Source organism: Suricata suricatta, chromosome 9 (genome assembly GCF_006229205.1).
Source record: "Suricata suricatta isolate VVHF042 chromosome 9, meerkat_22Aug2017_6uvM2_HiC, whole genome shotgun sequence".
In the NCBI taxonomy this organism is placed as follows: Eukaryota; Metazoa; Chordata; class Mammalia; order Carnivora; family Herpestidae; genus Suricata; species Suricata suricatta.
In genome coordinates this window covers 71,188,314-71,210,972 of record NC_043708.1, presented here as the reverse complement: position 1 = coordinate 71,210,972, position 22,659 = coordinate 71,188,314, and the positions used below count along the sequence as shown (strand labels likewise).

General features: G+C 40.4%; 2 gene segments (V, D, J or C); both read left to right on the top strand.

Annotated features, from left to right (window-relative positions):
* Window positions 1-9,398: 9,398 nt before the first annotated feature.
* Window positions 9,399-10,270, top strand: LOC115301977. The segment is given in 2 exon segments: window positions 9,399-9,580; window positions 9,771-10,270. Coding segments are annotated over 2 exon segments (471 nt in total).
* Window positions 10,271-17,416: 7,146 nt separating this feature from the next.
* Window positions 17,417-20,948, top strand: LOC115302240. The segment is given in 4 exon segments: window positions 17,417-17,459; window positions 17,975-18,187; window positions 19,121-19,407; window positions 20,485-20,948. Coding segments are annotated over 4 exon segments (564 nt in total).
* Window positions 20,949-22,659: the final 1,711 nt, after the last annotated feature.

Here is a 22,659-nt window from a genome sequence, read left to right as displayed (position 1 = left end):
AACAAGTATTTATTCTGTAGCAGGATGTGGCAAGCACTGGTGTGGGGGCTGAAGATATCTGACTCCACAGTACAGACAAGCTTCTGGTACATATGGAATTTTTACCATGCAATGGGGAGATAAGACAAGGAAGCAACTGAACAAACTACTTCAACATATGAGTGACATTAAGAAAATAAAACAGGGTAATGGGAAAGAGAATCGCAGTGATTATGGAGCTTTCTGGGGTGGTGACTTTTGAAATGAGCCTTCAATGACAAAAATTAAAAAAATGCAAAGTGTTAATACCTGGAGTAAGGAAGAGTTTTTAAATGCAACAATGGACATTAGGCAGAAGCAGATTTGGTTTATTTGTGAAAGAAGGCTGATGTTCCCAAAAGGCAGTGAGAAGGAGAGTGGTGGCGATGTGTCCAAGAGGAGTTAGGGGACCGATCAGATGTGGCCTTACACCATTTTCGTTAGGCTCACATATTATTCTATATGTAATGGGAAACATTTGAAGGGTTTTATTTTATTTAAAAAATTTTTTAACATTTATTTATTTTTTGAGAGACAGAGAGAGACAGAGCACAAACTGGGGAGTGGCAGAGAGAGGCAGACACAGATTCTGAAGCAGGCTCCAGGCTCTGAGACATCAGCACAGAGCTCAATGCAGGGCTTGAACTCACGAGCTGTGAGATCATGACCTGAGCCAAAGTTAGAAACTTAACTGACTAAACCACCCAGGCACCCCTAGAAGGTTTTATTACTTTTTAATTTAAAAAATTTAAGTGTTTATTTAATTTTGAGAGACAGAGACGCAAACAGTGTGAGGGGTAGAGAGAAAGGGAGACACTGAATCTGAATCAGGCTCCAGGCTTTGAGCTGTTAACACAGAACCCGATATGGGGCTTGAACTCATGAGGCCCGAAATCATGACCTAAGCCAATGTCAGATGCTCAACCAACTGAGCCTCCCAGGTGCCCCACCACTGAAGGGTTTTAAATAGGTGTTCTAATTTATATTTCAGAAGGATCACAGTGCATGGTCTGAGGAACGGCTCATGGGGAAGTATGTGGCAAGACTATGACACAAAGACAGGAAGAGCTTCCAAGACCTAGTGAAATCTGGTGGAGGCCATGTTCTGGGAGGGGTCCTATAATACAGTCACATTTTCTTTATGTGAAAGTTTCAAAAGGAGGTTATTTTGTGGCAATTGGTTAAAGCCAATTTCCCATGGTAACTCCCCTGTATCAGGCATTCTCTTGTTTTAGGTGGTGTTGGAGTGGCTTCAGACATTTTTGGGAATCTGGCTAAGGTGAGATTGAGTTGAGGACACATTTAGTTTACATTAGGTGAGATATATTTATGTGATTTGTAGTAATTTCTGTGTATAGCTAAATTTCTGCTAGTCATTCCTAGTGTAAGAATTGCTTTCAGTAATATTCCTTCTGCCTACTGTGTTCATTCTCTCAGCATTAGGACATGAAATGTCACAAAAGTGGCTTGGTCATGTGCTATGGCCCTCAGTACTTAACTATGCGGGTAGAAGGAGAGTCAAGATTTGAAATATACAGAGGTACGTCATATAATTAAGTAATTTGCCTGTTCTAGGTACCTCACATAAGTGGAAGGAATCCTACAATATTTGTCTTTTTGTGTCTGGCTTATTTCACTGCAGCCTATCTTCTAGGTGTATCCGTGTTATAACATGTCTCAGAATTTCATTCTGTTTTCAGGTTCAGTGGGTGGCACAGTCAGTTAAGTGTTTGAGTCTTGATCTTGGCTCAGGTCATGATGTCATGGTTCACTGGGCTCTGTGCTAATGGTGCAGAGCCTGCTTGGGATTCTGTCTCTCCTTCTCTCTGTCCTGTGTGCAGCATGCTCTTTCTCAAATAAATATAAGCTTAAAAAAAAAAGTTATACTTACCGAAAATTGCCAGGGGGGTGGTGGGTGAGGAAGGGGCAACATGGCAGAAGGGGAGCAGGAGACACAGGATTCCAGTTATGGAAAGAACAAGTCATGAGAATAAAAGGCCCAGCACAATGAATGTAGTTGGTGATACTGTAGTAGAGCTGCACGCGGACAGAAGGACCTACACTTGTGGTGAGCGCAGCACGATGCTTAAACTTGTCAAATCACTGTGTTGTACACCTGAAATGAATGTAACGTCACATGTCAATTACACAGAAATAAAAAATTCAGTAAAGAAGATGCATTGATTTCTTCCATCAGGTTTTTTTTTTTTAAATTGAGATATAATTGACATATAACATTGTGTATGCGTAAGGGGTTCAAGGTTTTGGTTTGCTATGTTTATTTATATATTGCAGTCTGATTACCACCACAGAATTAACTAACACCTCCTCTGTCATGTCACATAATTGTCATTTCTTTTTCTATGGTGAGAACAATGAAAATCTAGTGTCTTAGCAATTTTGAAGCTAATAATACAGTATTGCTGACTGTAATCCCTATGCTCTACATTAGATTTCCAGGACTTATGTATCTACTAGTTCTAAGTTTATACTGTTAAACAGTCTCTCCCTAATTCCCTAACCCCCAGCTCACAAGAAGCACTACTCAACTTTCTTTTCATGAGTTTGGCTTTTTAAGATTATACATATGTGATATCATACAACATTTGTCTTTCTCTGTCTGACACTTAGCATAATGCCCTCAAGGTCCATCCATGTAGCAAATAGCAGAACTTCCTTCCAGCTTGTAGGTGAATGATATTCCATTATATATCTACCGCATCTTCTTTATGTGTTTATATGTTGACATTTTCCTGATTTCAAGTAGACTAAGACTGTTGAAAAAATGTGGAAAACATGTAACTTCTTCAAATTTATTTAAAATGACTCAATACTGTGCTGAGAAGATGAGATGGAATCCTGAAATCTACATTTACACGATGATTTCTTCCTGTGAATCCACTAACTTCTGATTGGAGACACATTCAGAACTTACTGTATTTAACCTGTTGTATTGTGTGTCAGTCTCCCACAGATACAGGATGAGAGGATTTGACGAGCTGCTTTAGCAGTTAGAGACCCGACCACAAGATGGCAGAACATCTCTGCTCATGCAGAATATGTGAAAGGGTCCTTTTGGTTGACTCTGTAAAAGTTGGCTAAAGACAGAAGCAGATGCTTGTGTAGACAGTTTAAGAAACCACTGTGCTTTGGAGAAAAGAAAGAGATAACGTGGTAACAGAAGTAGCTCCTGGCTGGAGATTGCAGGTCCCAATTGGAAGAAGCATGAAGACATTCATTGGACCTTGGTTCCTGTTCTTGTGGCTGTGGCTGGACTGTGAGTGGAAAGTTTTTGGGAATAGAGTGTCTTAGTAAATATTTATTAGAGGTCTGAATGGGAAACTGGCCTTTTCCAGATTTCCTGAAGTTGCTGCAGCAAAAAAGAAATGCAGGGACACCCAGGGTGGCTCAGTCCATTAAGCATCTGACTCTTGGTTTCAGCTCAGGTCATGATCTCACAGTTTGTAAGTTTGAGCCCCACATCAGGCTCTGTAGTTAAGGCGTGGAGCCTGCTTGGGATTTTGTCTCTCTCTCTCTGTCCCTCCCCTGCTCCTTCTTTATCTCCCTCTCTCAAAATAAATAAATAAACATAAAAGAAAAAAGAAATGCAAACTCTGGAGAATGATGACCTAGTGATCTTGCCCTACTTTTCTTTTTGCACAGGTCTGAGTAGAGCAGAAGACGTAAAGCAGCATTCTTCTGTCCTGAGTGCCTGGGAGGGAGAGAGCTTTGCTATCAACTGCACTTACACCGACAGTGCCTCCACCTACTTCTGCTGGTATAAGCAAGAGCCTGGAAAAGGCCTCCAGTTGCTTATATATACTCTTTCAAATATGGACAAGAAGCAAGAACAAAGGCTCACCATCCTACTGAATAAGAGGGAAAAACATCTCTCCCTGGAAGTCACACGCACCCATCCTGGGGACTCGGCCACCTACTTCTGTGCAGTCAGAACACAGTGGTCCCCAAGCACCTGCAGCCTGTCTCCAAACCTATAACTGGGGTGGAAGCCTCACTCTTTTTACTTTGCTACAAACTTTCAAGTCAGAGATTTTGCCGTATTGAATTTTAAACACATACACATTCTGAATGATTTGAAAAGTCAATTTCAGGGGACTCAATAAGTGTCAGAACATTTGGAATGAATGCTTAAGGGAACTAGTGATTTCTTAGTTAACTACCTAGACTTTAAGATTGGCTTTATGGGTACCATTCAGAGTTCTCCTTTACCAAAAACATCTTGGTGTCAATGTCAGAGAGTACTCTTTTTGATGGAAAGATTTTATCTTTTAATAATAGCATGTATTAACTTTTTTCTGATTATAAAAATATTAACTCTATGTTATAGGAAGCCAACCAAAAAGATATATAAAATATAGTTAAAATATAATGCTATTATTCAGATAAATCATGGCTAACATCTGGTATATCTTCTTCATTAAACTTCTGCTTAAAATTTGAAACACACTAGGGGCACCTGGGTGGCTCAGTTGGTTGAGTGTGTCACAGTTTCGTGGGTTCGAGCCCTGCATTGGGCTCTGTGTTGGCAGGGCGGAGCCTGCTTGGGGTTTTCTCTCTCTTTCTCTCTGCCCTTCCCCTGCTCATGCTGTCTCTGTCTCTCTCAAAAATAAATAAAAAGAAACTAGAAGCACACAGACTAATATTTTGACTTACTTCCACTTAATGTTATATCATAATCTGAGCATTTCACATTTGTCAAATCTTAAGAAATTGATTTTTTAATACTTTTATTATTTTTATCAATATTTCTTTTTTTAAAATGTTGATTTATTTTTGAAAGAGAGACAGACAGACTGTGAGCAGGGAGGGGCAGAGAGAGAGAGGAGACATAGAATCTGAAGACGGGCTCCAGGCTCTGAGCTGTCAGCACAAAGCCTGACACGGGGCTCAAACTCACAAACTGATATCACAACCTGAGCTGAAGTCGGATGCTCAACCAACTGAGCCCCTCAAATGCCCCAATGTCACCATTTTGTTTCTTTAATCATTCCCTTGTATTTGTGGTGAAAAGCAATATTTTTCTTACCTCAGATGTTACTCTTAAAATAGTTTTTTAAAGTGTGCTAGCTAATAATAACAGTAACAATAACAATAACAGTATAATTGGTACAAAGATTATGAAAAAACAAGAAATGGACTGGAATATGAAAGACTGAATAAAACAAAAGAGGAATTTTAAATTAATGGGGCAGAACAGGACTATCCTCACATTATGTTGTATCAATTATTCAGGCCAGAGGTTTTCAGACCTTCTCCCGAAGCTTCCCTGTAGAGCAGGGAGAAAGAACATGACTTTCTTTTCTGAATTAAAAATTTTTTTTTCACATTTATTTATTTTTGAGAGACAGAGAGAGACAGAGCACAAGTGGGGGAGGGGCAGAGAAAGAAGGAGACACAGAATCTGAAGCAGGCTCCCGGCTCTGATCAGTCAGCACAGAGCCTGACGTGAGGCTCGAACTCACAAACTATGAGATCATGACCTCAGCCGAAGTTGGACGCTCAACCGACTGAGTCACGCAGGTGCTCCATGACTTTCCTTTTTGAAATCTGGATGTGAGGGCACAGTAGGCTCAAGTAGTCTGGTGAAAGGTAGGCAGTCTCATGTTTACTTTAAGCTTTGTGAGTGATCATTTTTATTTTACTGCATTATGTATCCATATTAATTTTAGAGCCTATTAAATGTAAATCATTTACCGGTTTACCTTGTCTTCAATTTTTCAGTAATATTAGTGTTCCCAGATGATGCATTATATTTGCTACATGCTTTGTCTTGAGGGCAAGGGTCCTCTAATTTGAGAAGTACAAAGCTGACTATTTGAAAATGAAAGTGTTGCAAAATCACTAGGCAATCAGTAAATATTGGTTGAACAAATAAATGAAGTACCTCACATGATGAAATAAATTCCAGAAATATTAAAAAATCACAGTTATTAGTAAAACATACAAATGCATTTGTTAATGAAGGAGCTAAAGAGAGAAGAATTCTCTAAACTTAAGAACAACGGAAGAAATCAAGGGGAAAAATAGATTTGATTACATAAATAGTAAAAGCTAATTTATTATATGAAAAACATGACAGAAATTACACTAAAATGATAACTCACTGTGACTTTGCTGCTAATGTGACAACTGATTAATAATTTCACTGAATAACTTTTATATGTGTAAGAAAGAAAACCCTGAGATCAAAATAGGTAAAGATTCAGCATGTACGCTGAGGGACTTTACACAGGAAAAAATACCATGGTTCAAAAACACATGGAAAATGTTTAAGCTCAATGTTATTCATACAAATGTAAACAAATAACTAAAAAAAAAACCATTAAGGAGTTGTAGGAATAATTTAATAGAGATTTGAAGAACAAGAATTTGAGTAGGATGCCATGAAATGAACAGACTAGTGGGATAGTAACTTTGTAAGCTATTTTGAAAAGTAATTGAAAAACATGACTTCGTAATCTAAAAACAGATTAATTTTTCCTTGTAATTTTTTCCCTAGAAAATTTGTCTTCAGGAAAACTCTCCACGTACATGAAAATAATTATTTACAAAGATATTTGGGAAATTATTTATAGTACCCCAAAATTGAAACCCAAAATGTCTAATCTTAAAGGGAAGGGCTTGATCACCCAAATGGAATATTAGATAGAGAATAAATGGTATTTAAAAAGAGAATCTAAAAGTGATTACTGAAAAGAATCAAGACATTAACTTGTGTGATTGCTACTTAATATTGTTACTTAGTGAAAATCTGAGCAGCACAAAGGTCAGATAGTAAGACCCCAAGATAGAGATAATGTGTATCTTTGCTTAATAGGGTAAGTAGTGATTCTTCTTCTCTTTTCAATCTCTTTTTCACATTTTCTAGCGTATAAGTCTTATTTGATTTAAGGTATCTCTAATCCGTCATTTTCTGCAAATTCTCTAAAATTCCTCCCAGCTCTGAAATGCAGTGAACTCTGGTTCAGTCATTATACCTCACAGTTAGAATGCTGGTTGTGTAGCCTGCATTGTATTCATTCTCTTAAAAAAATTGTTTTTTAATGTTTCTTTATTTTTGAGATGGGGTGGGGTGGGGCGGGGCTGGGCAAAGAGAGAGGGAGACAGAATCTGAAGCAAGCTCCAGGCTCTGAGCTGTCAGCACAGAGCCTGACGCAGGGTTAGAACTCTTGAGCCAAGAGATCATGACCTGAGCCAGAGTCAGATGTTTAAGGGACTGAGCCACCCAGACGTCCCTGTGTTCCTTCTCTCAGAGTAAGAGTTCACATTTACTGAGTTCTCATTGTGTGTGATATAGGTATAAGGTGTTTTATGGATGTCCGCCTTCTATATCTCCTCATAACAACCTGATGATATTCCTGTTTCGCAGACAAAAAAATTGGTACTTGAAGACGTTAAGTAGCTTGCTCAAGCTCAGTCAGAGATTAAATGCAAGTGTAGGTGTCACAGCCAGGATAGTTCAAGTCTGGAACATACTCCATGATGTCTATCAACCTCTCTCTCCAAATTACTCTTGTGGAAAAGCAGCCAGGTCAAATGTATAGCATTTTCATAATATTACTTACTTGCTGAAACCCTCAATAGACTTATTTTTTGCTAATAAATAACCTACAAATTCAAGCATTCAAAATCTTCTGCCTTCTAGACCCAAATCCTCATTCCAGTTTTATTTTCTCATAATCCCCTAGCCCATGCATTCCGTGCATTTATTTGCCCATCTGTCCATCCATTTATCCATCCATGGATTGAGGAAGTGAATACAATACACTCACCTTAGCATTAGCAAAGTAGAAAAGAAAGAAATTCTGATATATGCAATCAGAAGACTGTTGTGTTAAAAACAAAACAAAACAAAACAATTTACCTTTCAGAGAGCACGGTTCTGCATGAACCAGGAAACTTCCCTGATTTGAGTTCCTCCTGAATTTAAAGTGAGTATTTACTTACATTAGCCCAACAAGATCAAGAAGAAAACCTTTTGAAGTTAAAACAATAATTTTTCTGCCTGTGGGAGGCCAGTCAGGATGAAGAGAGGAGGTTCACTCCCTTGATCTGAGAAAGTTCCCTCGGATGCAGCCATGCATTGTTCTGTGTCTTACATTATCTACAGCTGGTGGCAGACTCTTGTGGGAACATCAGAATAGCCTGATGGGGCAGTGGAATGGACACCTTGGGAAACATGATCATTTGTCCCATTTCAGACCTTAATATTGTAAATTCCCTTTTCTGAACTGCAACTCAACCAGCATTCTTCTAGACTTGTTACTTAAAGTATGGGCTGAGAATCTACTGCATAGACATCACCAGGACACTTGTTAGAAATATAGACTATCCAGGGGCGCTTGGGTGGCTCAGTCAGTTAAGCGTCCAGCTTCGGCTCAGGTCATGATCTCATGGTTCGTCGTTTGGAGCACCGTGTGGGTCTGGCTCTGTGCTGACAGCTCAGAGCCTGGAGCTTGCTTCAGATTCTGTGTCTCCCTCTCTCTCTGACCCTTTCCTGCCTGCACTGTCTCTCTCTGTCTCTGAAAAATAAATAAAAAACATTTAAAAAAACTAAAAAAAAGAAAGAAATATAGACTATCCAGTTCCACCAGAGACCTAATGGTAGGGGCGGGCCCTGGACTGGCTGCCCCAAGATAGGCCACATTGGCACGAAGATTATTTTGAGTTAAAAGGCAATCAAAACCCAGCAGATTCAGGAAAAGCTTTTACCTCCCCCCTACCCAACAATTGCTTAAAAAGAATTTAGATAGACCACCTGCTCCAGGAAAGGAGCTTTCTCCATAAATAACTATATTATACCATGAACTAAGTGTGGTAGATGGGGAGAAACTTAACAAAGCCTGTTTGTCAAAGTTCTCTATGTCCATTGTGGCTCAAATTGTTTTCCAAATATTTACCTTTTCATCTTCCCATGAATTGCTTTCCTTCCCTTTGAAGTTCCAGACCCCTACCTCTACCTCCTTCTCCTTAGTTCACAATGATATATATATCTCATTTTGCCTGTCTTTGGAATTTCCACGTCTGTGTAGATTCCCCTTAAGTATGGAATCAAATCTGATTCTCTCCTATTAATCTGTTTCATCACCATTTGATCCCTTGTCTGGCTAGAAGGACCTTGAAAGGAACAGGATATTCTTGCTCCCCTACATAATGAAAAAGAATCTGTATTTTAGCAAGATCCCTAGGTAATTGGTATGAGAAGCACTGGTCTAGAGCACATTTTATTATTGTCAAAAGGCTTCAGAACACAAGATGGCGGTGTTTCCCATCTGTTGGGATCCTTTCTCAGATTGGAAACAAATTTGCTTTAAAGCTGGATCAGACCAGTGTGTGTCTGTAGACAGCTGAAGAAGCTTGTCGCTGATTGGGTAGGAAGCAGAGACTTCCTCTCAGAGAAGAACTGCAGAAACACACTCCAAACTAAGGAGAATGGCTTTTTGATTGAGGAGACTGAGTCCACCTTATCAGGCTACAGCTGGGGAGAAGATGGAGCTGTTCCCGGGAGTTATTTTGGTGATTTTGTGGCTTCCAGTGGACTGTGAGTTGGAGGCTTCCTGGTGATGAGAACAAAGAGATCCAGGGACCCAGGGCACAGGATGGAGGGGGAAGAACTGGAATTCGTTCTGCTTCATCTTGGTTATACCTGGGGTAGCGGAAAGAAAATATGACTCTTAAGAGTGTAGTGTAGTGACTAAAGTTCCTATTTTTGGTATTGTGTCTCTGCCTAGGGGTAAGCGGCCAGAAGATGGAACAGAGTCCTCAGTCTTTGAACATCCAGGAGGGTGAGAAGGCCGTTCTGACCTGTAACTACACACAATTTTCTCCAGTGGTCTTCCAGTGGTACCGACAAGATCCGGGAAGAGGCCTTGTCTTCTTGCTACTAATACGTGAAAATGAGGGTGAAAAACAGACAGGAAGACTAACGGCCACCTTTGATAAGACTGTCAAACGGAGTTCCTTTCACATAACAGAATCCCAGCCTGCAGACTCAGCCACCTACTTCTGTGCTGCAGACACACAGCAGGGTCCCGCCACCTGCTTCCTGTGCCCAAACTCTGCTAAAAAAACTCAGTCAATAGAGCTGCTAGCTGTGTTGACCCCAAGGGTCATATGCTCCTGGCATATTCAATGGAGGTACTCGAACTGAACCGACCCAATCAAAGGGTGTGAGGAAGAGCACTGGACTGACCCCGAGGGAGTGGGGGATTCATCTCACAGCCTCAGCAATACTACTGAGTGACAGTTGGTGAGATTTATGGATCTCAGTTTCCTCATCGGAACACGAAGGGCTTAACCTGTGACTCTCCAGTTTGTCTCAGCTCTGAAATTCAGAGTCTAAGTTTTCAGGAAAAATGAATATGCCCCGAAGAGTGCCTGAGAGCAAGAAAGGAGGATTTGGATGTATGCATGTGTGTGTGTGTGTGTGTGTGTGTGTGTGTGTGTAAGAATTTAAAGACAATGAATTCTGCCAAATTTTTGTGACTAGCCCAGAACAGCATTACACATGTATAGGGTTAAATAAATTCCTTTTAAACATAGAATGTAGATTCCTCTACATAAAGAACAAAAACAATTTAAAAAAACGTAAGTCTAAACATTTCTGGGATCCTTCTAAACGGAACTCCAAATAATGATGATGATAATGATGGCAAGGATAAAAAAATTGACCTATGTTAAAAAACATAATTGAGCCAAGTGAAATCGAAGATCTAATTGGCTTTATTAAATGATTCATGAATCCAGAGAAGCATTCCATCCAGCATGCAGAGAATGCTCCACAGAAAGGAAAGGTTTTTATTTTATTTTATTATTTTTTAAAACATTTATTTTTGAGAGAGAGAGAGACAGACTATGAGTGGGGGAGGGGAAAAGAGAGATACAAAGTCTGAAGCAGGTTTTAGGCTCCGAGTTGTCAACACAGAGTCCAATGAGGGGCTTGAACCCACAAACTGTGAGATTATGGCCTGAGCTAAAGTTGGTCGCTTAACCAACAGAGCCACCCAGGAGCCCCAGGAAGGAAAAGGTTTTTAAAGGCAGAGAGAATGCATTAAAAAAAAAAAGAATTTATTATAAGGAATGCAATGTTTAGGTAAGGTTGCCCTTCTAAAGGGGAAGGAGCTTTTTAGGGGATTGCCTAAAATTCTGGTTTGGCTAGTTAAAGGTACATTCCTGCGGGGGTTGAAACTGCTGGTAGGTTAGTTATTAAATCTTGGTTTACTGATATAGGGCCTTAAGTGACTCCATTGTGGTCGTGCAGTTTTCTTCTTAATGCCCATTTTGTTTGTTATTCATTTTGTGAAAGGACCATACTATATCGGGCAATATGCCATAAGTTATGATTATCATAAAGATGGATTTAGAACTATGTGTGTGGTATCAGTGAGTGGGTCTATGTATAACCTTTTCTTATATAAGGGATTTTTTAAATGTTTATTTATTTTTATTTTTGAGAGAGAGGACAGAGAATCCTAAACAGGCTGTGCACTGTCAGCACAGAACCCAATGCATGGCTTAAACGCACAACAATGAGATCATGACCTGATCCAAAATCAAGTTGTATACTTAACTAACTGAGCCACCCAGGCGTCCCTATAACTTTTTAATAGAAGTAACTTGTACCTTATCATGCTGGGCACTGGTGGTACTGAGTTGAGGACTTTTCTATTTTTTTTTAAAACCCTGAACTGCCGTTTCTATTGAAAGAGAGCAGAATAAAGCTCTAGAAATGCTTATCTACAGAGAAGGTAACAACTTTTTAAAAAGTTTATTTATTTTGAGATACAGAGAAAGAGAGAGGGAGAGGGAGAGAGCATGACTGGGGAAGGGACAGAGATAGGGAGAGAGAGAATACCAAACAGGCTCCATGTTGTCAGCACAGAGCCTGATTCAGGGCTTGAACTCACGAACTGTAAGATCATAACTGAACTAAAATCAAGAGTGGATGCTTAACCAACTGAGCCCCCCAGGCAGCCCGAGACGGTAGCACATTAAATACGCACAATCACCATACCCTTGTTTACTATGCTTTGGCCAAAAACCTTCCATAACTGGTACATCCCTCAACCTCCAACATCTTCCTTTGGTCTTGGCTGGAGCCGAACTTCATCACCCACCTGATGGCACAGCCCAGGGGGTCGACAAGAGAAGACGGCACAGCAGTTCTCTGGAAGCGAAACTACTGATATCTCTTCTGCTGTTCAATCAGCTTATTTTTCTTATTGGGCCTTTCCCTGTAACTTAGCAGCCATTGATCATTAAAGACCATGCCCCTGTAAAAGGTTATGTTATGCCCAGATCGCAATATCGTCCCCAAAAACCAGAGACCACCAGGTAGACCAAGTCATGCATGCAATAGCAAAAGGCATTTATTATTACAGGCTTAAGCTCGCCGGGCTTAAGCTGGGGCTCACAGACTTCACCAGCACAGTGGATCCGTGCTGAGAGCCCCAAACAAGGGCTGAGCAGGGTTTTTACGGGGTTTGGGAAGGGGGAGTTACAGGAAAATGAGACATAGGTACAGTGATCCAATCATTATCATATAACAGTATTGGCAACAACTTTAACCACACATTTTGTTTAGAGCATTCATTACTTTTGGCGGGACCCAATCACAATATTTAGTGTTTCTTTGAAAATAACCAATTACAGGGTGGGCCAAGGACCCCCACGTGGGGTGAGTAACTGGTTAATCTAGTATTAAACAACAGGTAACTATCTATAGTTTCCATCTACAGGCCTGTCCTTAGGAATGTTAAGGGTGTTAGCTGGCCTTTCCTGATTGGGTGTTACAAGGGTGGTCTCTCCTGCCTTGGGCAATGTGCAACTAACTGCCTGATAGTTTCGGGAAAACTGAAACTTAGGCCTTCTAGTTCAGAGGGGAAACTTAAAGCCTGTCATGGAGTCAGTTTGGTTCAGACCTGCATGCTTTTGTTATGCCCAAGTTTCCAATATCACCCCAAAAAGAACCAGAGACTACCAGGGAGACCAAGTCATGCATGCAAAAACAAAGGGCTTTATTACGGGCTTAAGCTCAGGCTCACAGACTCCACCAACCCACTGGTCACATGGAGAGAGCCCCGAACATGGCGGCGTAGGGGCTTTTTTAGGAAGGGGCGTTACAAGAAATGACGACACAGGTACAGCGATCCATTCCCTACCCCCCTATCAATACTGGCAGTAGTGGGAGCCAATCACAACATTTAGGGTACCGACCAATCACAGAGTGGGCCCAGGACCCTCATGTAGGGCGTGACTAAGACCCTCAAGTAGGGCGGGGCATGACTAGACTCTATTTTTAGGCCCGCCCCTAGAAAGGTCAAAGGTGTTAGCCGGCCTCTCCTGATTGGATGCCGCAGGAGTTGTCCCTCCTTTCCAGGGCAATGTGCGCCCTTTCATTGGTCAATGATACGGAGAAGCCGGCACCTTCCCCTTTAAGTACAGGGGAAGGCTGAATCAGACCTGCGTCCTTACACTTTCAGTTACAGTAAGGGTGGATACTAAGAAAGCAGTCACGCTTCAGTTTCTCTAAAGAATAGGCCCTACCTGTCTCAGTTATAACAATTGGAACTATAAATATAGAAAACAGAATTAGCCCTCTAGCTTGTCAGGCATAAAAATAATAAGATTAAAAATTAACTCTAAGGATGCCTGAGTGGCTCAGTCAGATGAGCGTCCGACTTCGGCTCAGGTCATGATCTCATGGTTTGTGGGTTTGAGCCCCACATCGGCTCTGTGCTGACGGATAGCTCAGAGCCTGGAGCTTGCTTCGGATTTTGTGTCTCTTTCTCTCTCCGTCCCTCTCCTCTTCATGTTCTCTCTCTGTCTCTCAAAAATAAATAAAATGTAAAAGAAAAAAATTAACTCTATAAAGTAAAAAAGCAGAAATGCAAGGAAATAACCAGAAAGTTTCCTCATGGATGAATTCCCTGGAAACATTCTGAGAATAAAAACAAAAGCTTGATGCAAACATATAGGAAGTAGAAAGTAGATATAAGCTTGCTGAAGAATCAAAAAACTGTCCAGATTGGTTCACCTGAGCTGTCTGTGTCCATTCCTTTGCGCCGACACCAGCTCTCCTTTGGGGCACCCCTGGACTGGCCGGAGCGGGACTCCAGCAGGTTTTTAGCTGACGATGGTATTTAAGTTGATGGGTTGAGGCTTTTCTGGGAGTTTTCAGTTTTTCTGGGCCTCTCTCATGAATACAAGAAATGTGCATACCATCAAACTTTTGTTTTTCTTCTACTGATCTGTCTTTTGTTGCAGGGTAGGAGAGAGAGAGGTTGTCTCCATCAAGAGCCTAGAAGATTAGAAGGAGAATTATTTTTCCTCCCCCCACCCTGTTATCAGTCTGTCATCGTATATTACCTCCTTTCTTGATTCATTTTCAGTTTATTAATTAGCAAAATGATAGAATCCAGATGTCACGGCATATTCAGTTAATATTAAATAAAGAAAATTCAACCAAGTAACTTTGAAGATCTAGTTGGCTTTATGAAGTGACTCATGAATTTGGCAGCATTGCATCTAGAAAGCAAAGGAGAGTTCCCAGGAATTGTATACAATGGAATGTTTTAATAGGAAGGAAGGAGGAGCAGAAAGTTATTAGCATAAGAAAAGAAAGGATAGTTTCAGGCAAAGTCACTGAGTCTTGGTGGGGGCCTGGGGTCTTATGCAGATTATCCTCATCTTTCTTGGGGGAGGGCCCCCTGTCACAGATTATCTCATCGGTGCTGACCAGAAAATTCCATATTGATTGGCTTAAAATTCCACCCATGGAGAGGTCGAAACTGCAATTAAGTCTTAATGTTTCTGTCCTGTGCACAACTGACTCCACCTTGGGCCTGTGACTCTTTTTAATACTAATGATGGCTGAATTGTGGGTTTTTTGGCTGACTCTGTTTGGGGTTATGGTTGACATCTCAGTCTACCCAGAGCCACATGAAACATTGCCATGATGGTATCATTACACTGTTTGCATGAGAACGTAGGGAAAAGATACTAAAAGAATAGAGGAAGAAAATGATAAAATGAGAAAAGTAGAATTTGAGAGCTAGAATATACACTAGTGTTATGCCCAAGATTTCTATATTGTCCCCCAAAACCAGAAACCGCCAGGGAGACCGAGTCACGCATGCAAAAGCAAAGGGCTTTATTACAGGTTTAGGCTCGCCGGACCTAAACTTGGGCTCACAGACTTTACCAGCGCAGTGGATTCATGCTGAGAGCCCTGAACAAAGGAGGGTAGGACCTTTTATGGGGTTTGGGAAGGGGGAGTTACAGGAAACTGTGACACAGATAGTGACCTAGATATCGTTTGTTATTATTGGCAGTAGAGTACTGACCAATTAGAGTGGACCCAGGCCCCTCACACAGGGTGTGACCAGCCTTAAGCAATAGGTGATTATCTATAGCTTCTATCTCTAGGCCTGCCCTTAGAAATGTTAAAGGTGTTAGCGGGCCTTTCCTGATTAGCTGTTACAAGGGTTGTCCCTCCTTCCTTTTGGGCAATGTGTGCCCTTCTGTTGTCTAATGATTCTGAGAAGTTGACACCTAGGCCTCCAAGGTCAGAGGGGAAACTTGAAGCCTGTCATGGAGTCAGTTTGATTCAGACCTACATCCTTACACTAGCAGTCATACAGTCCAAATCCTTAATTTTAATCACAATCAATATAATAGAAAAAGCTAGGAACATTAAGAAGCTAGGAAATAATTGGCTCTGAGTGCTGGCATCTGGGATTTTTTTTAGAGAGAAGAGATGTAATGCAGGATTGTTAACCATGGTGAGACTCCTTGAAGATTCATAAGCCTCCTGAAATTGACTAGAGGCATTGTGTTATTAAGGCATAAGTGTTATTTGGGAGAAATCTTCATTGCATTTTTAAAAGGTGTCAATGAGGCACAAAAGATTCATATAGTTTGCATAAGAGTAAGAGTCACATCAGGAAAGGGTTGGGGAATCAGCCAGGAGCTCAGGAAGGGATGGAGAGGGAACTAAGAAATTACTGAATGTAAAAGAATTACACGAGAATTGAGTAACTGGTTTTCTCCCATGAGGAATTGGCATACTTTCCAGTTTGTAATACATGGGAGGTTAATCTACAACTGGCAGGACAGTATTTAAAAAGAGGGGTTGGGGGGGACTAACATATCACTGTTCAAATCCTAATGGACCAGCTATGTAGTCTTGGACAAGTGTCTCGAGCTCTCTGAGTATCAACTTCCTCATCTGAAAAAGGCTAGTAATTAGAAGGACCTCATAAGATTATTGTTAGGATTTAGCAAAATTCCAAAAATACACATACAGACATATATTAAGGCCCTGATCTATTGTTTCAGGTATGTTCCAATCGACTCCAATAGTAGCAAGTGCACTAGTACATTAGGTATTCAACAGATACCCATTTTTATGGTTAGTTTTCTCATTTCCTCCAGGAAGTTCAGACTTAAATTTTCTGTGATGGGTGTTAAATTTACCCTTTCATATTTCTATTTTGTTAATCTTATTGAAAATCACCTCAAAATCTACTTAAAATAAGCCAGTATGTAAATCTGCATTTCATGACCTAGAATCTTTAACAAATATTATTGAGTACGTGCTATGTCCCATGCATATACAATATAGATATCTATACACAGTAAAGATTCATCAGTGAATAAATCAGGTAAAAATTTCTGCCCTAGTGGACTTGACATTCTATCAAGGCAGACAGATAATTTTTAAAAAGTGATAAATAATAAATTACATAGTATATTAGAAGACACTAAGTGCCATGGAAAAAATAACGCAGGGAATTGGAAATTGGCAACGTTGAGCTGGGGTCGACTCTGGTTGTAATTTTAATTATGAAGAAGGGACCACTGTTGTCCTCACTGAAAAAATATATGAAGGAAGTGAGGAAGGAAGCCACACAGTCATTCGGGAGAGCAGTTCAGGCAGTTGGAACAACCAGTGAGAGAGGTCTTTGAGGCAGGAGCTGTCCCAGGCACAGACTGGAGGGCCGTCCGCCAGTGCGAGAGGCATAAGAGATGGATCACAAAAGTAACAAGGGCCAGACCAGGTAGGGCCTGCCTCAGAAAGTAGGGCCTTCTAATTCTGAAGCCACGACTACACTGTATGTTAACTAACTTGCACATTAAAGTAAATAATTTTTAAAATTTAAAAATATAAATAAATAATAAAGTTTTATTGGAGCACACACACACAAACACCCAAAAAGAGAATATTTTGGATCAGTTGAATGACTGCAGAGTACCAGGATACCATCATGCAAATTCAATACCCTAACGTGGGTATAATTGTGTGATGTCAACTGAGGGCCAAATATTATCATACGGCATCATACAGATGGTTTTGCAGTAGTAAGAACAGAGAAAAATGGTCGGAAAGTTGACGTATTATATGTTCTATGACAGTACAGGCAAGCCACATGCAGAAAAAATCAAGTGGTTGTAGCTCTAATGGTCATAAGCAGTTTCAGCATACATATAATTATAAATTATTATGATATATATTCTAATAACTACCTGCAATGGTTTACTATCAGAAAGAGAACATAAATGAAGACTTTAGCATTTAGTTTTTCTTAAAAGATTTTTCAGTGTTGTGTTTTGGAGCTGCTTCTTATATAGAACAAGCCTTGATAACGGTTCCAAAATTAAAAATGAATTTATTTTTAAAATGGAAAAATATGACAAAATTAATGACCATGAGTCAAACAATTGCCTATTATACTAAAAATTAAAATTAGTAGGTTAAATATAAAACATGAATATGAATTTTATACTATAAATACCCAACAATAATGACATCACTTCAATGTCCTGGGAAACCACAAGGGGGCACTCTTTTTCGCGGATGTTTATTTCCACAGTCAGATGGTGATTTGACACTCATCAGCCCTACTTCTCTGGGCATATTCTGTTTTCTTTTTAGTTGGCAAGTTGCGGCAGGGCAGGAAGGTGCTCTTTGCAAAGGAGGAAGAACTCTCCAGAAGAGCCTATCCAGAATTCAGAATCAGAATAGAGCAACCCCTTATGAGTTTTGGTATATTCAGGGGTACAAAGCCATTTTCTTTTCCCACACCTCAAACAGCCATGCTTTCTGCTTTTTGCTCAATGCTTGTGGTGGTCCTGCTTGTAATTCTCAGTGAGTAATATTTCATATTTTTAAACCTATTTTTATTTAGTTTTTAATTTTAATTTCAGTATAGTTAACATAATGTTATATTAGCTTCTGGTGTACAACATAGTGATTCAACAGTTAAATACATTATTCAGTGCTCATCATGATGAGTGTACTCTTAATCCCCTTCATCTGTTTCTCCCACTCATCTCCCCTCTGGGATCCCTTTGTTCTCTATAGCTAAGAGTCTGGTTTTTTTGGTTTGTTTCTCTTATTTTTTCTTTTGTTCATTTATTTTGTTTCTTAAGTCCCACATATGAGTGAAATCATATGGTATTTGTTTGTCTCTAGCTTATTTCACTTAGCATTATATTCTCTAGATCCATCCATGTTCTTGCAAGTGACAAGTTTTCATTCTTCTTTATGGCTGAGTTATATTCCATTTTGTACATGTACTGCATCTTCCTTATCCATCCATCTATTGATGGACATTTAGGCTGTTTCCATAATTAGGCTATTGTAAATAATGCTATAATAAACATAGAGGTGCATATATCCTTTTGAATTAGTGTTTACATATTCTTTGGTTTGCTACCCCGATAGTGTAGTCATAAGGTAGTTCTAGTTTAACTTTTTGAGGAATCTCCATACTGTAGGAATGACCAAAGGTACATGTGCAGGATTTGTTGGGATTTCCAGAGGATGTGGGATGCTCTTTATATCATCGAATCTTACACTGCAATCGTTAGATCTTGACAAACCCTCATCTCAATTCAAATTGCTGCCTATTGCTCAGAGAAGTGCAGTGTTAGGGCTAAAAGGTGGCTTAGGGAGTATATCGATAATTTAAAAAATGATTTTCTATTCCTAGGTGGGTGAGAATATCTGGATCAATTTCCTCACTGGATTGCCCTTCTGTTTATAACAACCTAAATAACAAAATCTTAATTACTTTAGGAGGGACCCATGGAGACTCAGTGACCCAGACAGAAGGCCCTGTTACTCTCCTTGAGGGGACGCCTTTGACCCTGAACTGCACTTACCAGAGTGGCTCTACAGTTTTTGTTTTCTGGTATGTCCAGTACCGAAACAAAGAGCCTGAGTTCCTGCTTAACAGCGTATCAGAAAACCGGAGGACAGAGCATCACGGTTTTCAGGCCAGTCTTGTCACGAGCGACAGCTCCTTCCACCTGCAGAAACGCTCTGTGCGAGTGTCAGACTCGGCTGTGTACTACTGCGTCCCTGTAGGCACAGTGAGAGAGGGTGCAGGGGGAGCTGGGCACAAACCGCGAGGGGCGTCGGAGGGGCCTGGACGGGAGGATGGTTTCCCTCTAGTTAGCGTCTCATGCTGGCCACGGCTCCAGGCGAACAGAGTCCTGATACCTCTGCACTCAAGAACCCTGGTGTTACTCTGAGTTAGGAATGGAAGGAGGCAATCTAGGTGCAAACTTCATATCCAGTTTCCAGAAAGCTTCTTGTTTTCGGTCAGGGTGACTTTTCTTCATGCCTGATTAAAAAAAAAAAAAGTCTCCCGTGGTCTACATTTACTGAAGTTCTGTGTGGCTCTGCTGCTAAGGAAACACTTGGATTTGGTCTTTTCTGAGATCGGTCCGTCAATGAGATGGGAAAACTGAAAGGGTCTCATCATTTGTAGGAAAAATGTTTTATAGACTAAATGAGATATCAGGAATCTAGTCCTACTGATTTATTTTCTTTTTTCCCCTTCCCAGCTTTACTAAGATAATTAACGTACAACGTTGTGTAAATTCTAGGTGTATGATGTGTTGATTTGATACACTTAACATATTTGCAAATTTTTACCACCATAGCATTAGCTAGCACCTCCCTCAAGGGACATAATTACCTTACTTTTTTTGTGGTGAGAACATGCAAGATCAACTCTCTTAACAACTTTCAATTATATGGTCCATTCTTGTTAGCCATCAAAACAATGCTGTACATTACATTCCTAGTGCTTATTCATTTGTTTACTAGAGATTTGTAGCCATTGACCAATGTCTCCCACTTTCCCCCACCTCGCGGTCCCTGGTAACCCCCATTCTACTCTGTTTCTAGGAGTTTTGCTTTTTTCAATCTAATAGATAAGTGCTTTCATGCAGTATTTATCTTCCCCTGTCTGCCTTCCTCTGAGTCTATGGTAAGGAAAGCCTGGTCTCTTTGGATACTGTTGTATCTCAACTATGGGCCTCCTTCCAGGAAAGACTTTTCAGTGCCAATGTGTATAAAAACGTAGATGAGGGCAAACTCTCTTTCTTAATGGTTGGCGATTCAAACAAAGTAATTGTTCTGTGTTTTCCTAGGACCAGGAAACAGAGAAATGAGTCCCTCACTGTAAACTGGGCACACTCTCTGGCAATGAGTGCCTAATTGGCTTAAGGATACTCAGAGAAGACCCTGGGAACCACAGAGGTGACCTATGACTTCAGCTGGGCTGTGATGATTTATAAAGAGAGGGATGAGAAAACCTAGGAAACATTCTCTACAATGCTTGTGGGTGTGATTCCTGATTCATTCTGGTTTCAGGAAAGTCGACTATGATATGACCTGCAGGTACTCTGGCAGGTGTAAGGATCACCCAGATCAGCATCAAGGACACAGCAGAAGAAAAGGAACTGACTAGGCCCTGAACTTAACACCCCCTTGTAGAAATGAGAAACCAAATCTGCCATCATTAATCAAGGATCAGTGGTGGACAGAGCTGGAGTATTATGCTAAGTCAAATAAGTCAGTCAGAGAAAGACAAATACCATATGATTTCACTCCTATGTGGAATTTAAGGAACAAAACATGAACATGGAGGGGAAAAAAGAGGCAAACCAGGAAATAGACGCTTAATGAGAGAGAACAAACAGCGTTGCTGGATGGGTGGTGGGTGGGGGATGGGCTAGGTGAATGATGCCCATTAGGGATTATATTTGTTGTGATGAACATGGGGTGTTACATGTAAGTGACAAATCACCAAATTCTACACCTGAAACTAATATACACTCTATGTTAACCAACTGGAATTTTAATAAAAACTTGAAAAAGAAAAAAAAATCAGTGATGTGATCTCTGTCTCCTCCTTCCAGACAAAGTCCAACCCTGTGACTTTGGTCAAGGGTATCTCCCCTAAATACTGATGTATATGATTTTCTCTTTAGAGACACAATGTGAGACAGATGGGGTCGCATCTGCATTAAGGCTTCCTGACAGAGAGGGTTATATCCTAGCGAACACAGGAAAATACCCAAATACCAAAGTAACTGGTCCTTAAGGAAAGAATAAAAGGGAGGAGGGAGAAACAGTTCTACATGCATGAGAAGAATGGAAGGAAAATTATATTTATCACAGTTTCTTTTGGTGCAAATGAAATAGCAGTCATGGACGGCTGCTCTCTGAAGAAGTGGACGCAAGCACATAATGGAAGAAATGACTCCGGTCCAATCCTGTGCACACTCCTTTGCCTCTTTTCTCCTCTGTACTATGTCTTGATTAGCTGGCTTCTTAAAGTCAACCCAAGACAGAGGGGCTGTCTGAGGGGGAAAAACAGTCAGACTTAAATTCTTCAGCAGATCACAGTTCAGGAATGGTGGTTGGGGGGAAGTCATGTAGATCCCTCAACTCTTTTCCTTATCCAGGAGAGGATAACTCTTTTTGTAATCCTCAAGGAGACTAATGAAGGAAGGGAAGGGAATGGGGTGGGCAGAGGAAGAGGGTGGAGAGGAAAGAGGAATCTCTGGATTGCATTACAGATATTCCTGCGGTTTCCTCAAATATGGGGAAACTTCCCTCATATATTACAGTCACTCAGTGAATATTGATTTTTTTTATCCACAAAAAGAAATTTGATTTTCAGGGGAAGGGGGAAGATAGAAGACTGACAGAGGCATTCAATGTGTCTCAGTATCTCAGGAAGTGTGTGGAAGGCAGCTGTGAAAGATACTGAAAATGTCAGTTGTAGTGAAGGGTCCTTTCCTTTTCCTTTTCTCTTTTCCTCTGTTCCCCTCCTGGAGTCTTTTTTTTCTTCTTTTTCCAAAAAATTTTTAAATATTTATTTGTCTTAGAGAGAGAGCATAAGCAAGAGAGGGGGCAGAGAGAGAGGGAGACACAGAATCGGAAGCAGGCTCCAGGCTCTGAGCTGTCAGCACAGAGTCCAATGCGGGGCTTGAACTCATGAGCCGTGAGATCATGACCTAAGCTGAAGTCTGATGCTCAATGCCTCTCCCAGAGTCTTTTCTAATGTTTCCTTTTGTCACTGGCCCTCTCTGTCAGCATTATGAATGAGCTGAAGCAATAACCTCTCTCTCATTTTAATTCTAAAATTATTTGTTCTTCCTTCTTGGTTTAAAAGTTTAAAATTCCTTTTTATGGAAAAATAATATATGTAAACAAGAAACTTGAAAGAGAGCAAGAAAATATACAATAAAAAATATATAAGTTTCAGATTTTTGGTTGAATACAGTTGATTGAATATTCATGCTTCTCTCCACAGC